Raw genomic sequence first — 18,987 nt, 5'->3', positions numbered from 1 at the left:
TTGTGTTGCTTCCATTACAAGATTGTGTCTTTATTCAGGACATAACAAGTCTAATACAAATCTCTTGTCAGATTGAATCTTTCTGGATTAACACATATAGCCAGCAGCCACAATAAGCACCAACCTGACTGCTCTGGCAATTCAATCTTGACTATATAGCAGAAAAGATTCTACACTACGTTTAACTCAAGTCTCGGTGATAAGAATTCCACATTGTGGCAGATGTTTTTTTTTCATTGTGAATAGGTGTTGTTCCTTCAGGGCTCTGCTAAAGCTGTCAACAAATCTGTTCCTCTGTTCATTTTCTTGATTTTTTTTCTCTCTGTCAAATTCACTGGGTGTCCCTGAGAAACCATCATCCTCGAGAAATGAAAGATATTTTCTTATCAGAAAACCAGTCACTGTCACATTTTGTTGGCACTTCCCTAATTTATGTAACAATATCATACACAATAATAGGATCATACAAAAGCAGCTTTCCCCAAATATGACTGACTGTATGCTTTAATATTATTTCATAGTATTATTTGTTTTGGTTTTTGACATTATTATGACTTTCCTTCAACATCCCAACTTGTAGATGCTTATGAAGCAACATCAAACTGAATTCAATGTACAGTAAATCTGTAGTGATCTCTGCATGAACCCAAGGAGTCCAACTGCAGGACAACAACAAAACGGTTCATGATTTTTATTTGCTGCCGTTAGGTCTCAAAAGGAGCTCATTGGCTTCAGGGTTGAGTGCAGGCATGGAACCTACTAAAGGCTGGGAGCAGACTGCAGATACAAGGTGGAAATCTCTTTGAGGCTCTACATTCAGGTAAGTATTTTGCCAAAATAGTATCTTTTGGTGATTGTCTACAGAGATTCTTCAGAGAATAGCAGTTGGAATTCTTGTAGCATGGATGCTCCTAACACTGGGAGAGAGATTGTTTGTTCAGTGCAAGCTGAATTCCCTTTAGATGCACGGACGGAACTTAAGTTTCTTATTGGCATATCCAGGGCCAAAGTTTTGTTATTGGTTGATGCAAGAAAGAATGACCTTCCAAGTGAGACTTCTTTGCACTTGTCCTCTGTCCAAGTAATGGGCATGAATGGTCATCTTCAACTCCATTAGCTTTAACAGTGTTAGCAATTACCATTACTATTATGCTTTTAAGATCTTGTTGTATTTACATTTAGTCTTTGTCAAGTACTGTTTGAAGGAACTGTTGAAAGTGCTCACAAAACAGAGTACAATAAATCCTGTAACTTCAAACCTGTTTCATTTTGGCATCTTCTAAAAAAATTCTTTGAAAAACATTTGTTATGATTGTTCTACAATATAGTAAATTTTGTTTCTTACCGTCATACCCTTTGGGGGATGCATCCCTGGTCTGAACTTTAGGAGCTATAGCTCGTTTTCCAAAAACTTGGTTGTCATAGTTGTTATATTCAAATGTAGTCTTAGAATATTTCTCCAGCTCTTTTGCCAGGTTAGATCGAGGTGTGGTGGTGGAAACATTGTGTCTGTAGCCATATTGTGGGATCTCGAGCTGCTTAACAAAACACATAGGCCTAAAATGAAAGAGATATGTAAATTACTAGGACCTGTGCTTCTTAAATACTTGTTGAAGAATTTACACTTTGTTCATAGGTTACGATATAAACAATTCAAATTGTAAGAGCAAATTTTCCACTTCAGTGTTCCAGTGTGGATCAGCCCCCACAGGGAGCAGATATTGGGAAATTGTGCATCTGTAGCCTATGATTTGTTGTCCATAATTAATGTTGCTGCCAGACAGGCTTCTGGACTGGGAACCCTGGAGCAGAAAATTTACCCTAACGTATTCATGCTTTCCTAGAATATAAACTGTTTGTAATTAGTGAAGAAATAGAACTCTTATTTATGACTCTGCAGACATTTAAAAAGACAAAACATTGATTTAATAGAAATTATGAATAATAGAAATAAAGTGCAAATTTCCAATACATCTCTGAATCACATGATTTTTTAATAATTAAAAATTGGCTATACTGGCCATCTCTTTGATATATTAGCTTGGAATGCCACAGCTTTAACGTCAGATGTTGACCAGGAAAGAACTACCATTGAGCTAATGATCTGTCCTAAGTCAATCTGGGGAGGTTGTTGAAGTACCAGACATGACTGTTACACCCTGAATTAGGGAAAATAAAATCAGGTGTGGATTCCACTCCTGAGCTGTATCACTCCAACACACTCCAAAAATATCTTGATGTAAATGATGGTCAAATTCATCTGTGATGCCTCCAGCAAACACTCTGCTTGCATTTGCTGTAGAGTTACATATGAATAATGTGAAAGACAGCCAAGGAATGCTAAAATTCATAGGACCATACTCCCGTATCATACAGTCCTTTAAAAATAACAGGAAAAAAATATAAGAAACAAGTGGGAAAATATTTGTTCCAGAATGTCACGCTGTAATTTGCAAAGTATATTCAAAAGCAAAGCAAATAAAAGCAGAAGGAAGGGTTATTAAAAAACAATGTTTCATGAGAATTTGGCAGTTGTCAAACCATGAGGTACTATATTTTTCTATAACTTGTATCAGTATCGTCAATACATATAACATCACAGTGCTCCCATTGTCTTGCTAAGCCACAATGTCATTTTAAGAACACTAAGTATTCAATATATTTCTAGTTTCCAGTTGAGACTGCCAATTTTGAAAAATTATTGCCATTTTGTGTGCTAGCACCTCATAGAGGGAGACCTGTTTTAGGACATAAGAACGCAGGGGCCTAAGAATAGGAACAAGAGTCAGCCATGTCAATTGAACCTGCTCTGCCGTCCTATAAAATCATATATTTAATGAGGTCATCTCTACTGCATCCCTGAATAGAGAATTGCACAGATTCACTATTCCCTGGGAAAAGTAGTTGCTTCTGATTTTCATCCTACATCTGTATCCCCTACTTTGAAGCTGGTAGTCTCACCTACCAGTGGAAACAACTTTCCTGCCTCTATCTTGCCTATCTCTTTCATAATTTTATATGTTTCTGTAACTGGCTGACCGTCGGATCTTATTCAGTATTGTTAAAAATGTACCTAGGCAGCCATCCGGGTAATGCTAAAATAGTTGTCTGTGCCTTTAAGGGAGACAGTGATGTCATTACGCATGCGCGGGATAGTGGGGAGACCATTTTGCTTTCTGCTGAAGACGCGTCGGGGAGTTGGAGTTGAGTTCTGCCCGAGGCTGGGCATGGGGAGGAAAGGATTGCCACTACCGTATTTGTATTGTATTTGTACCGTATTAGTTCTGGTATTTTTATACTGCATGCGCAATTCGGTTCATACACAAGGGTGTGAATCGGAAGTTAAACTGAGATTGTAACAGCAAGAATTGGTCATAAATTCGTTCGTTTTGTTTTCTGACGCTCTACTGGCACTTAAACATCGAAAACCGATAAAGGAATTAAAACCCGAAAAAGTCTTTGTTGTCCTGAGCGTGTACTTTTCCCCAGGCTACATTTCAATAAGAACCCCTCTCATTCTTCTGAATTCCAACAAATATAATCCTGGGTGAGTCAATCTCTCTTCTTTGGCCAACCCCATCATCTCTGGAAACAGCCCGGTGAACCTTCTCTCCACTGCCACCAAAGCCAGTATATATTTGATCAAGGTAGGAGACCAGAACTGCACACAATGCTCCAGGTCTGGTCTCACCAGTACTCTGTTCAGTTGCAGCGTAACCTCCCTGTTCCAAAATTCAATCCCTTTACCAATGAGACCAATCAAGAATTCAATTTACCTTCTTGATAACCTGTTGCACCTGCAAACACAATCGTTTGAAATTCATGCACAAGAACTCCCCGGTCCTCACATTGCCTACTTTGTACTCCATGTGCTAGACTCTTGCCCACACACAACCTATTTATACCTCTCTGCAGACTTAGTTTGCATGATATCCAGACACATCATTCCATATATAAGTACATTGATGAAGTGCTTATATTCACAGAATGCAGAATGTTGTATTGCAGTTACAGAGAAAGTGCAGTACAAGTGTAAGAGCCATGATGAGATAGACTGGGCAATCAAGAGTTCATCTTTACCACCTACAACGTCTGTTCAAGAGTCTTATAATAGCATGATGGAAGCTGTTCTTGAGCCTCGTGATCATCTCAAGTTTTTGTATCTTTTGACGATGGGAAGGGTCAATGGGAGTGGGAACAGTGAAAGACTGAAGTGGGAGTTTTTCAGACAGGAAGGAGGAAATCAGTGGTGTACCACAAATATCAGTTCTTGACCTGCACTTGTTCACTAGTTACATTAATGATGTGGAGAAGGTAATAGGCCAGAAGTTTCTAAATTTGTCAGTGATGCAAAAATAGGTGTAAGGGCATGTTGTGATAATGAAACTGTGATTCTACACAGAGATATAAATAAAACGAGTGGGCAAAAAAACTGATAAATAGAGTTTTACAGTGGAGAAGGGTGAGGCCATGTCCTTCAGTAAGAGAAATGAAAATCTAGATTATTATTTAAATGGAGAATGAAAGCAAGAGAGTGAAGTACAGAAGGATCTCTGTGTTCTGGTGCATTAATTATAAGAAGCTAGTAAACAAGGATAGTCACACAAACTTAAGAAAATCTGCAGATGCTGTAAATCCAAGCAACACACATGGCTGGAGGAACTCAGCAGGCCAGACAGCATCCATGGAAAAGAGTAAACGGTCGATATTTTAGGCTGAGATCCTTCATCAGGACTAGAAAGAAAGAGGATAAGTCAAAAGAAGTTAGCAGTCTTTTGTTTCACAGGGTAAGTTCTCCCAAAAGCATCAGGTGCTCTGCAGTTTCTCACAGTAAGTCCTCTGTCATGACTAATTGGGCAGTTAAGAAGTGAATATAGAGAGAACTAATTAATGTAGTTTGGAGTTTCATTGTCATATGGGATGTTTGGTGCATTGTGATGTGACTATTTTGCCACTAAACCTTTCAATAACCTTGAACATCTTTTGACAGATCTGCAACAAAGGAATGAGCTTCCTCCATCCTAGAAGTGGCAAAAGTCGTATAGCTCTCTGAACCCCAACATATCAGAACAGGGCGGAAGCAACTTCATTTGTGGTACATACATCGGAGAACACAGTATGCTTAAGTACTGACAGGTCAATATGCCTGATCAAAGATTTTTTATCCAGTGAGAATCTGATATTTTTTGAGTACATTCAAGTCTCAGTCTGATGTGAGGCCATGTGATTTTGCATCTGCAGTCACTTCTGTGTCCATCACTTAATCTCATGGACTCATGCTTCACATGAGCAGATAGGTAGGGTTATTCTACTGTTGAAGTCTTATGATTGTTGCTGGATCTCAGTGTAAAACTGTAGTTGTAGATCTGCTCAAAAGCTTTTCAAGCTTTTTGTTCAAAAGTTATGATGAAAATTCTCTCAGGGTCCAAATCCACCAGAATGGGATGCTTCCTGTAAACATGTGGACTTATAATTTTAGAATGCAAAACTGTTACATCAATTCACCACAGACTTGACGAATATTAGTCAGATCACAGATTATTGTAACACCGCAGAAACTAACGACAGAAGAACTGGGATATTACAACAGCCTGAATAAACATTTCTAACCAATGACAGAATGGGCTATAAATAATTATAGGCACCTGGTTACACAAACGTCTGGAGAAAATTTCCTACATTCATTAATAGGAGTTTTGGTGCTTCTGATTTGACCCTCACCGGTTTTTACTGATGCACCATAAATGCATCCTATCCAGATGCATTATGGCTTGGTGTGCTACCTCTCAGCCCATAACTGCACAAAACTGCAGAGATTTTTGAACAGAACTCCGTACTTCATGGAAACCAGCCTCCCCTCTATGGACTCTGACCACATTTCTCGCTGTCTCAGTGAATCAGTTAATATAGTCAAATATTCCACCTTCTTATTGGCAAGAGATACAAAAGCCTGAAGGCATGTACAACCAGGCTTTTTTGTGTGCCTACACTACGTTTTCTCCGTGGCTATTGAACATTATTCTGTTATTGTTTTAACTTGTACCACCTCGAAGCACTGTGTAATGAAATGAAATGATCTGTACGGACTGTAAGAAAGACACATATTTCACTGTACCTTGGTCCATGTGGCAATAATAAGCCAATTTACCAATTTCACTGTCCAATCATTCAGGTGACAGGCACTCATCGAACAGTGATTAGTATTCAGTGCACATTTTCCAGCAACTGGCAAAATATTATTCCAAGGGATTTACAGACATCCCAGCTTTTCCAAAGTGAACACAGTCTAATTGGCAGTTCCAATTCCATCTGAATCATGCCAAAGCTGAATGCAAATTATCCTAGCTTTTACCTCAAAAATTGAGTAGAGATTCACACTGAGAACAATAATCCAGAGCCATTAATATTCTCAGTTATCCTTACTATAAACAGAAGTAAAGGAATTAGGGTAGTATATTCATAGCATTGTAATAAAATCCTAGTACAATTACCTATATTTAACCTACAGCATATATCAAGCCAAATCTCAGGGGCAGGAGCATCATGGCCACTGAACAATGGGCTGATTATGTGCATCAGTCCAAGGGTACCCTGTGAATACCACGGTATGAAGCAGAGGTATAACTGCAGATGCAGAACAACAATCAGCCTGCAACAGCAGGAGCTGGATGATGATTAACTATCAGCCAACAGCAGCAGATTAGTCACTGCTGGAAATAATACATACTGCTTGTGGAATTCTTTCTGTCAGCCCTCTTTACACTATGTGCTTACTTTCAAACTAAATTTGAGGGATCTTGTACATTTGAAGCTTCTGTTTTTTTCTGCTTGGTCAAAAACATCCCTTATGGCTATTGTTTTCTTTCTGAAAGAATTCTTACAATTTTGCCTCTACTTTTCAACTGGATAAATTATATTTTGTTTCTGTAATATACAGTATTTCATATCTAGGCTGCTGATTTGCCAATCATGTCTGATAAACTGTCTGAACTGTTCAATGATCAATAGCATGTTAGGTGAGAGGGTATTACTGGATGTTATTTCCAAAAGGCACCTGATAATGTACTGTACAAGAAATCATTCATGAAATCGAGGTAACATTATGACATCAGTTGAGCATAAAAGCAGGACACAGACCTAGAAAGCAAATTGCTCAAAATGTTTTCTCTTTCTTTGCTACAAAATTTTGTAGTAAATCAGGATTATACAGTTACCACACTTCTCTTATAACTTGTTAAAATGAATTATGTAATATGCACAACATAGACAATACTTGATCACCAAGAACAAGGACGACAGAAATGAACCCCTTCTAAGTTGCACACCATGATAACCTTTGCCATCGATCCTGGGACTCCTTCTCCAACAGCACTGGGAGAGTATCATCATTTAGAGGAGCTTCAGCAATTGAAAGTGAAGGCTCAACATCCCTTCAAGTGTGATTAGGGAGGGGGGCAATTAATCTTAGCCTTGCCAACAATATCCAATTTATGAAAAGTGAGTAATCGTGAGAATAACGCAAACAACAGGAATTCTGCAGATGCTGGAAATTCAAGCAACATACATCAAAGTTGCTGGTGAACGCAGCAGGCCAAGCAGCATCTATAGGAAGAGGTACAGTCGACGTTTCAGGCCGAGACCCTTCGTCAGGACTAACTGAAGGACGAGTGAGTAAGGGATTTGAAAGTTGGAGGGGGAGGGGGAGATCCAAAATGATAGGAGAAGACAGGAGGGGGAGAGATAGAGCCGAGAGCTGGACAGGTGATAGGCAAAAGGGGATACGAGAGGATCATGGGACAGGAGGTCCGGGAAGAAAGACAAGGGGGGGGGTGACCCAGAGGATGGGCAAGAGATATATTCAGAGGGACAGAGGGAGAAAAAGGAGAGTGAGAGAAAGAATGTGTGCATAAAAATGAGTAACAGATGGGGTACGAGGGGGAGGTGGGGCCTTAGCGGAAGTTAGAGAAGTCGATGTTCATAAAAATGAGTAACAGATGGGGTACGAGGGGGAGGTACTTCCGCTAAGGCCCCACCTCCCCCTCGGACCCCATCTGTTACTCATTTTTATGCACACGTTCTTTCTCTCACTCTCCTTTTTCTCCCTCTGTCCCTCTGAATATACCTCTTGCCCATCCTCTGGGTCACCCCCCCCCTTGTCTTTCTTCCCGGACCTCCTGTCCCATGATCCTCTCGTATCCCCTTTTGCCTATCACCTGTCCAGCTCTTGGCTCTATCCCTCCCCCTCCTGTCTTCTCCTATCATTTTGGATCTCTCCCTCCCCCTCCAACTTTCAAATCCCTTACTCACTCTTCCTTCAGTTAGTCCTGACGAAGGGTCTCGGCCTGAAACGTTGACTGCACCTCTTCCTATAGATGCTGCTTGGCCTGCTGCGTTCACCAGCAACTTTGATGTATGTTGCTTGAATCGTGAGAATAAAGTGGTTTTGTGGAAAATGCATGCACAAATGAGAATTAGGCAGTTAGGAGATACCAATCCCCACGCAATGCTCATTTTACACTTGACCTTTCAAGTTAGACTGTGTCAATCCACCTTACTCTGTCTGAGCACCAAGCATAGAAAGTGTGTTCTTCCCAGCAGGATGAACTCTAGCACATAGGCTTTTTAAGTGGATCCTGGCATTGGTTTAAAAGGCACAATTAGAATTGAGCCCTTTAAAATAGTCTCATTTCCGAGATTCAAGATGAAAGGATGCCACAATGAGGAGCTACGGTTTCCATCCTGCTGGTCTACCAGCAAGAAAATGGTAAGAAGATCAAGCTTTTGTGCCAGTGCAGCTAAAAGGCCAAAAGAGGAGACACTAAAATTGGTTGTATGACCAGTTTATTCAATAGTAATGTGCGGAAGCTTGGATTCGCCAAAGAGGCAGTCACTATGACCTGTGACATACAACTATATTGTTTTGTGATAATGAAGCTCACCAGAAGTCTCATACATGTTGGCCTCCGGTTCATTTTACAATGCTGTTACTGTATAGGCATAAACTATTCATCATTGTTTGAGGTGCATCAAAGTGTTTTCAATATCACAAACACTTTCTACTCAAGGACTGGGAAATACTCTCCTCACCTTCGGGTAGAGTGAGGCAGGTGACATAGATATACAAATTTGCAGAGAAATTCATATCAGGTTTGAGAGAGTGATAAGCTGCATACATTTGGCATTAACGGCATTACCTGTTTCCACTTCGGGAAAGTCATCTTGAGGGACAGAAGTTTAGGCTAGCTTCAATATTGTTCATGCTGTCTGCCAAATCTAAGAACTGATAATGAAGTTGCTGCATTATCAACAATGAGATTTACCTTTTGCAAGGAGCACATATTGATGGTACCAAAGATCAGCAGAAAATTTATTTATTCCACATTTGAAGACAAACATTGCCAACCCCTCCACCTTATAGGTCTTTCACTAATGACAATGCATGCCGAAAGTGAACTTATGTCGTTAGTTATATGATTGAAAAGTGGAGCCTCAGAAGTTGGATTGCTCCCAGTGTGATATGCTAAAAAGAAGAGTATACCAACAAGAGTTTACCATTGGTCAGATGAATGCATGGTGAAGAGATGAAGGACTTTAGTTTTCTGGGTCACTGTTACTGTTTCTGGGAAGGTGGGACCTGTGCAATTCAATTTATGCATACCTGAACCAAATAAATCGATCAGCATTGCAGATGTATTTGCCTGTGTTCTTAGGAGAACTCACACTAATTTGGCACAGGAATTGGCACAGTGTAACATGACAATAGGGGGTAAGGAACAAAGAAAGAAAGGTTAAATCTCTAGCCACAGGGAGAAATATGAGGCTGGATTGCATACATTTTAATATAAGGACTCTGAAATGGACGCAGAAACTATGGCCAGTGATTAACATATGGTTAAATTATAATATTAATGACACAGAGACATGATTTAAAGTTGGCTGAGCTGGAAAATTAACATCCTGGGTACAGGTTCTCCAGGTGGAATGGAGGAAAGATTGCTTTATAGTATTAATCATAAGAAGGAGGGAGGACACTTTGAAAGTTTTTCAAACAAAGCCAACAAAATAGAGTGTAGAAACAAAAAAACGGGTTGTTTCTTTGCTGGCATATACTACAAGGTTCGTAATGTTCAGCAGGAGATGGAGAATCGTAAATGTAAGCAAGTTACAGAGCGATACAAAAATAGGGTAACAATAGTAAGGGATTTCAACTGCTCCCAAGTTACTTGTGATTGTCCATTAAGAGTGCAGGTCAGTGGGACTAGGTGAGAGTAAGCATTCGGCACGGACTCGAAGGGCCGAGATGGCCTGTTTCCGTGCTGTAATTGTTATATGGTTATATGTTATATGGTTAAACAACCTCCAATTTATCCTTGTCATTGTAGGCACCTATTTGGAGTGAAGTAATTCCAAATTCAGAATCAGACTACAGCAGCACAATGTGCGATCAGTTAGTGGTCGTCATGAAGAATGTTTACCACTGTCCAAATGGCAACTGCGGCACTGCTATCACACCATGCCAGAACCTAATGCCCGTCAGGCGAATAAACCCAAACAGAAGGTAAACTTCAAATTTCCAGTTCTCATCTCCCAGTTATGACACCCCAATGGCAACTTCACCCAGCAGATTCAAAACGATGCAGCTGGAGGAAAGTTTCATAGAACATTGCATTTTTCATACCCTCCATCTTGCTTACTCAACTACGTGTGCTATTAACCTCATAAGCTATATAAATAATATATTATTAAATTGTATTATCAAGTGCTGTTGGTAAATGACTATTAAAGCCAGAAGATAAACAGAGTTGTATAACAGAGCGAACTAGCAACAATTTCAAGGAGTGAGAACAAGGCTGGACCTCCATATGTGCTTTACCCTCCTCGAAACAAAGCCCCACTACAGTTCTGTGACCATGGGAAGGTACTGTGCTCGAGAAGGTAAAGTCCCAGTCACCTCCCGGGAGAGGTGCAGATCAGCTAATGATGGTGACAGGAAGGACAGAAACCTGTGAGAACTACAAAACCGGATTATCTGTTTATTAGCACACTATTTGTCGGAACTGGTTGTACACAAATCGTTTGCTTGTTTCTTCCAGCTCAACTGTGGCTACCATGCAGAATTACTTCACTGGCTGTAAAGAGTGTTTTGGATAGGACAAACGTTTTGAAAGATGCTAATGAAGTGCAAATTGTTTTCTGAAGAACTGTTCAGTGACACGCAGCAAATATGACTAGCCAAAGACAGAGGAGATTAGATAGCTGGTTCTGCAATTGTTTCACAAGTGAAAGGGTAAAAGATTAGTCAGTAGTGCAGGGTTGTAAATGGGTAGATTGGGAAGACAAGAAAGTATGTGCATAGGGAAAACTGCCGGTTACTGACAGTGCCAGCTTCATGGTGGAGTTTGGCTGCAGGTGTCCTTGCAACAGATGGCGTGGCTCACAAGCTGGTTTCCTGCTGTTCTGAAACCTGTTCAGCCCATTCCTCATGGTCACTGCCACTGTAGGTGCACTGAATCCTGCTTATATGACTGATGACATCTTAGCAGGTGCAACACATCTAACTGATCTGCCTTCTCAGATCCTTTTTATACCTCATTTCTTTCTGCACCACTTTAAAGCATGAAATACTAAGGCTGGAATGGTTTCCAACTGCCCGCATCAGTAGGTTAACAGTGAATTACCAAAGGGCATTACATTTCATGTGGCTTGCAGTACAACACTGAGCATAGCGTGAGGAACTAGCTACACGATGTTCTTGTTCTGCAGAACTCTTGGAAAGAATATCTGCTGTGTCATTGACAACAATGCTGTAACATCTTTCATACAATCATTTCAATAATGTTCTGATTCAAAGCCTGTCAGTTTAAAAAGGCTATAAACATTCAATGGAAAGAAAAAGAAACATTCAAAATGGACATTAAGATATTTTCTAGGCAACACTCACAACATGCTGGAGGAACTCAGCAGGTCGGGCAGCATCCGTGGAAAAGATCGGTCGACGTTTCGGGCTGGAACCCTTCGTCAGGAACTGTCCTGACGAAGGGTTCTGGCCCGAAACTTCGACCGATCTTTTCCACGGATGCTGCCCGACCTGCTGAGATCCTCCAGTGTGTTGTGAGTGTTGCTTTGACCCCAGCATCTGCTGATTATTTTGTGTATAAGACATTTTCTATTTGCTTTTTAATTGAGATTCTAAATGATCTTAGGTTTTCACTTCATTGCAGTAGTTAGAAGCCCTCATGTTATTACCATACATTACATGCATTTAATAATATTCAGTTCAAAAGGTGTGGTAGTAATTAACACCACTAGGTATGTACATGAGATGCATTTTCTGCAGGCACCAGATTGGAGATGAAATTTCACATTCACTATTGCCTAAATCTGATCAGTAGCAACGACTCCTTGTGGAGACCACACCTATGTTTATCACCTCTGTCAATGTATCCCACACCTTCAGCTCATTAGTGGATTAACCTTTCACACTGAAGAGAATATGCCTCGAGGCCCTTTGTACCATCTGCAGGGTTGATCAGCCAAGCAGGTTCTGTGCCAAATGTATCCTGGCTTCATGGTCAGTCAAGCTAATGGCTTTTCACAGCTGGATTGTCTTTTTTGTACCATTTACATTTGCTAAATGGTTTATTTGCCAGCACCGTTGTTGCACGTGCATTCTGAATGGCTACCACATTGCATTTTAACAAGTTACCAAAATAAAAAAAATAGTTTTTTGACCATGTGCTGAAACCATGTCTAGATATACATAAATACACACTCAGTTTATTAGATACAGGTGGTTTGTGGTCTTCTGCTGCTGTTGCCTGTCCACTTCAAGGTTCAACTTGTTGTGCATTCAGAGATGCTCTTCTGCACACCGCTGTTGCAACACGTGTTTATTTGAGTTACTATTGCCTTCCAGTCAGTCTGAGCCATTTTTCTCTGACCTCTCATTAACAAGTCATTTTCAGCAACAGAACTGCCACTCACTGGTTGTTTTCTTTTGTTTTTCACACTATAACCCGCTCAATCTAGACACTGCTGTGCATGAAAATCCCAAGAGATTAGCAGTTGCTGAGATATTTAAACCATCCCATCTGGCACCAACAAATATTCCATGGTCAAAGCCATTTAGGTCACATTTCTTCCCCATTCTGGTCATTGGTCTGAACCACAATTGAACCTCTTGACCATGTCTGTATGCTTTTATGCACAGAGCTGTTGATTAGATTAGATATTTGTATTAATAGAATATACAAAATCTACAGCACATTACAGGCCCTTCAGCCCACAATGGCGTGCCGACCTGGTATCCTACTGTAGAAGCTGCCTAGAATTTCCCTACCACATAGCTCTCTATTTTTCTAAGCTCCATGTACCTATCTGAGAGTCTCTTAATGTACAGCTATACCTAATAATACGTCCCTGTGTGCATACTAGGGGCTGGTATAGCATGAATATAAAAGGGTGCTTAGTAGCCAGCACAGACTCAAAATGATTCCACACAGTATGATGCTATGACTCTTTGACCAATGATTGAACAGGAACTTAGAACAGAACAAGATAAATTTTATCATTTTAATGTCATCTTTATGCAGGTAAGTAAGACTTGTCTATAGTGCAACTAGTCCAAACCTCAAGATATTGCAAGTAACTTATAGGTGTTAACTTTTGTTCTATGGTTGGAGAGATCTTAGCAGATACCTGTATTGAAAGATATTACTGGGAGAAACGACTTGTATATTATTTTGAGCACTGGAACAAAAAGCAATAATTTTGAAAGACATTTTGAACAGTGAGAGCTAAATTTCAAGGTAATTTTGTCATCAGTATATTAGCAGAAGGATTTCTATAATTAATAGGGATCTAAATACTGTAATAGAAGACCTACAGCACAATACAGGCCCTTTGGCCCACAGAGTTGTGCTGAACATGTCCCTACCTTAGAAATTACCAGGCTTACCTAACAGAAACATAGAAAACCTAACCTAATCTTTAAAAGGTAAAAATGTTGCACTCAGTTTGTGTTCCTTGAAGCTCTTATCTATTGAAGGTACCACTCTTATTCCTGTATTGCCTGTCCTATTTGTTTTGGTTGATTCAAGTATCCAAAATATGATGCAAGTACTGATCAAAAATTTTTTGATTAAAAAATGGTAGAAAGTTTGTAACTCAATACCCAGCAACTCCCTTAAAATTTATTGGGGAAGTCATTCATTTTATTTCATGTCCACACAACCGACGTCAGAAAAAGCAAATTCAATCAAATTTCATAAAGGTATTTTTTGAGTCACTGATTATGCTTGTCTGAAGAATCACAGAATGGGTTTAACAAGGCAGTGAACCATTCGGCCGAACTAGTACTGATTCTGCTGATGGAAGAGAAATCCTGACAGTCTTACTCTCTCAAATATTTCTATAGCCTTACAAATCCAAAGAATTATCATAATAAGTAAAACAAATCAATTGCAGATAAATCTATAAACAACAAATCCTTTTTCGTTCTGCGATCCCTAGACCAACTTACTTTGGTAGAGGCCTACCTCTTTCTCTGAGGCCTGTTGGTGGAGTTCTATGAAGCTCCCCTGTTAAATAAGCTTTCCTGCTGATGTTTCGTAGGGCTCTGAACAAGCTCCATCTCAGTCTGTAGCTTTCCCTGGATTATTACGTTACGCCCTCTTCATATGCTGCTACGTATATCTTCAAAATAATGCCATTCCCTGGACTAAAACCAGAAAATGCTGCAGATACTCAGCTGGTCAGACAAAATCTGTGGAGAGAAAGTTAACATTTCAGGTCGATGACTTCTGATGAAAGGAGATTGAATTGAAATGTTAACTCTGTTTTTCTCTTCACTGATGCTGTCTGACTTGCTGAGCATCTTCAGCATTTACAGTTTTTCCTTCAGTTTACCAGCATTTGCAATTCTTTGCTTTTCTATTTCCTAGAGCGTGAGCCTACAGCACACTTGAATGTTATACACCAACTCTCAGGTTAGATATGATCAAGATCTGGGTTGTCCTCTTAGATGAAAATGGAGAGGAGAAAGAGATTTCTACTCACATCCTGATGAATAGCTATCGCTAAAACAATTGCACCGAAACAGAGTGTCTGATTAACTATTGTACTTCTCTCTTTTGTAGGATCTTGCTATGAAAAAATTAGCTGCTAAACACTAACATTTAAAACATACTTCAAAGGACTTGAAGCAGTTTGGCACACTCAAAGGTTGTAAGCAGCACCATGTTAATAAAAGATAATCAGATAAATAATTGATGACTGTCGTCACAATAGGGTTTAACAAATAACGTAACTTTAATCTGTCAACAGCATTCCCCATTGTCCTCTCCCAATCCCGTCCTAATCCTTGCTCTCCCTTCCTACATTATTAACCTTTCACCTCTGATGCTACCTATTCTCCTCCCAACTCTAGCATGAACACAAGGTTGAGGATTTAGATATGTTACAGAAAACAAGTTGACAAGCACACAATGCACCATGGCTCACTGAGTACAAAGAGAGAGTGTAGCTACACCATGAGTCAAAAATACATCTTTCCTATGAGCTATGGAAGTTATTAATTGCATTCCTGTCAACAAAAGACTGCCAGAATTCTAGGAGGCTGCAAGTTAAACACATAAGCTACGTTAGGAGAGATGCAAGACAAGGCCAGCTGTCTAGCCTAACAAAGTGATAAATTCTAAGGCTTGACAAAGCTGGTTTGTGCTAATTTTCAGTTAAGGAGAATAGTTTAGGATGCTATAATAAGATCAAGCATTGAGTCCTCAAGAAGGAAATTGTGGAAAATGTTTGAAACTTACTGCATAATCAGGGCCCAGAGCAAACTAATATGGAAAACAAGCTCAGGGCACATATATGAACAGCAAAGAAGCGTGACAGATATGAGATTACTATGATTGATGCACCAATATAAGATGAGGCAGAGCCTAAACCTTGTACTTATTTCTGCAGCAAGGTTGATGAAACTAGGCTCAGTCCCATTAAGGAGCAAAATAAGACAGAAGTTAAAATATTACATAAAACAGCCACATCTGCGGTCTACCTCCTGACCATTAGTATGTTAGCTGTTGATCCTACTTCCCCACTCACTCCTGGCCAAAACTATCCCTTACTTTCATCTGTGCATTGTGGTAAACTATGTATATAGGTTGTAACTGGGTTACCTGTCTGGACATGCCTGGACTCGCCCCTCTGCTGACTGCTCCTGTGGCTCCTCCCACAGACCCCTGAATAAAGGCGATTGTGTCACTGCTCCTCCCACAGTCCAGGACAGACATACAGCATGGACGTGGATCCATTTTACTGTTAGTAAAAGCCTTTCAGTATTTACTCTACTTCCAGTCTTTTGGAGTAATTGATAGTGCATCATGCATGTTACAGCAGCTACTACATAACTAGTTTCTTGTCCTGAGATTCAGCTCCCAAGACCCAATGGAGTCTATTGCATACAAGCTACTATCTTTCCTTGTGTTTTGAAGTAGCGAGATGTGCATACTTAGTGAAGTAACATGTGTCAGGGCTCTTTGGAAGCAGAGAGAAACTGATAATACTGTGATGATGGTATCAGACCCTTACCATATGAAAACTGAACAGCTACACTCTTAGCCAAGTTTACACAGGAGCAGGAAGGCTCTGGGTGAGATTGAAAATCTAGAAAGGCCAAGGCAGCAGAAAGTTATTAATATTTTGTTGTATTTTTTTCTCTTCATCACCTTTCTAGGTAGAGAGGCTGGTGGTAGGTGGGAGATATCATCACCCATACAGTTGTTCCTGGACTGCTCTCTGGCCTACTTTCCAGGACACAGGGTCTTTCCAGCTGATGTCAACAGATCTCTATAGTGTCTCACAATTCGTTGCCAATCACAGTGTCAGGGACGTCACCCAAGCACTGCTTTTAACAGAGAAATGATATCATCTACTTTGATTTCAAATAATCTCATATATTGGTACTTGAGTGTATTATTAGCTTCCCATCATTAGAGACGTCCATTGACTGTATTCATGGGTCCAATGAGTACTTGGTCTTTTCATCTCAAGAATGGTTTCCATTCTGTCAGAGTGAAAAAAGTGACCAAAAAATTCCTCACGCTAAGTGCCATGTTTCCAGAAAGCTCAAATGATTCCTTCATCCTGAAGGTATCTACACTACTGAGCACTATCAACAGTTAGCACACCCCAGACAGGTGTACCCTGGGGTGCCAGGACATCCTTCTGTTTCCCTGGCTCCTCACACCTGTGTACTCCCCAACTATTGAAGCTGAACGCACTATATATATATATGTGTGTGTGTGTATATATATATATATAGAAGATGCAATTATACTTTCAATGGTAAGGTTTTGTTGTTTGCATGTCTAGTGACATCATGTAGGTGATGTCACAAATTTGAAAGACCTCACCTTGGTATACTGCATTTGTACATCTTGCAACAGTGGCCAACACTAGAGGAAGAACAATGAGGAGCACCTGGTACCATGAAGGAGAGGCTGAGTAACAGTAGGTGGAAGGAAGCAGCTATCAGTTGTAGGTCCCTACTCGGGATACACAGCCTCAGTCCTGTCCCCACAGGATAGAAAGGGACCCCTGAGAAACTGACTCTTCTCCATAATATCCTGACAGATAAGATAATGATATCAAATTTGAGCCACGTGACTTTCTGTATAGTCAGATCATTACCAAAAGAATATGTCAAAATCAGTTGGGTAAGCCTAAATGCTGTCCACGAGCATAGTAATAACTCATAACTAAATGTTTGCTACAATCATTTAATGGCTTGCTGTTTCCATTCGTCAACCTCTAGTTTACGGAATTCATGTGTACATAATTACATTTTTCCTTGAGGTTGTGCGCTATTCAGGTGTAAACCTTGTTGTGAAAATGGTCTAAACATATCTTGTGGAATTATGCTGTCACCATTGCTCCATCGTGTGGGGATACTCACTCCTGGAGAAGACTAGACCTACCACCTTCTGTCTGACTCCTCTTATGTGAGCCTGGAGGGTCTCCTAGTCCACTGACCTCCTTGATGAACTCAGATCGGCATTGCAGATGTTTCAGTTAGATCAGTCACAATCTTATTAAATGGTAGAGCAGACCTGAGAGGCTGAGTGGCTTATTTTCCCTCCTAATTCTTATGATTGTAGATATAATTTCCATTGACTGGTACCTGAATGTTTCTTTGAGTAGAATGTGTAAGGTCTCTTTCATCTGAAGCCTTTCAGTCCTTCACAGCAATCGCAGTGTGTCTTACTTGCTACCAAGTAAGTATGTGTATTTAAGCGATGACAACCCTCACTAATTGTTACTCCATAAAATATACTATTTACTACTTACTATAAATTACTATAAATTGCACATTGCACATTTAGATGGAGACGTAACGTAAAGATTTTTACTCAAGTATGTGAAGGATGTAAGTAATAAAGACAATTCACTTTCAAAAGATACACAAGCTTGAGTAAAAACATAGAAAACCTACAGCACAATACAGGCCCTTTGGCCAACAAAGCTGTGCCAAACATGTCCTTATCTTAGAAATTACCTAGGGTAATGGCATGATCAAACATTTCCAGAAATGAGCCACCAATCCTGAACCATAGGCAACTGGAGATCATACTTGAAATGGGAATATAGTACTTCCATATGAAGGTGTAGGACCTTATGACTGCTTCCAAAAATATGGTGGCTCAAATACAGCTGAGAGCAGTTCAAGGTATGGATGTAATCTATCAACAAATCTTTAAGTGATCTTTGAAGGGTAACACCAGAATAATTTTTCATTAAATATTAAATACTTACTTGAATGCACAGCTGGCTGAGCATAAGAATCCTATCAGCACCTATGGATCTCTCTAAAGTGCTGCTGATTTGATTTTATTTTGCTTCACTGAAATTCAGGCTTTTGTGTCTGGTCTGTGACACAATTACAAACCTTTAACTCTGTCTCACTAATGTAATCATTTAAAGTGTATT

General features: G+C 39.9%; 1 protein-coding gene across 11 annotated transcripts in view; it reads right to left on the bottom strand.

Moving 5' to 3' along the window:
* Positions 1 to 18,987, bottom strand: part of LOC134340857 (myelin transcription factor 1-like protein) — a 441,621-nt gene that overhangs the window by 154,276 nt on the left and 268,358 nt on the right. For all 11 annotated transcript variants that reach the window (XM_063038433.1, XM_063038472.1, XM_063038480.1 and 8 more), the window contains one exon: positions 1,346 to 1,557. In XM_063038433.1, the coding sequence (XP_062894503.1) occupies positions 1,346 to 1,557 (212 nt within the window). The remainder of the gene's footprint in view (positions 1 to 1,345; positions 1,558 to 18,987) is intronic.

Source organism: Mobula hypostoma, chromosome 2, assembly GCF_963921235.1.
Source record: "Mobula hypostoma chromosome 2, sMobHyp1.1, whole genome shotgun sequence".
In the NCBI taxonomy this organism is placed as follows: domain Eukaryota; kingdom Metazoa; phylum Chordata; class Chondrichthyes; order Myliobatiformes; family Myliobatidae; genus Mobula; species Mobula hypostoma.
Note: the sequence above shows the minus strand (reverse complement) of the source record. Positions and strands in the feature narration are given on the sequence as shown.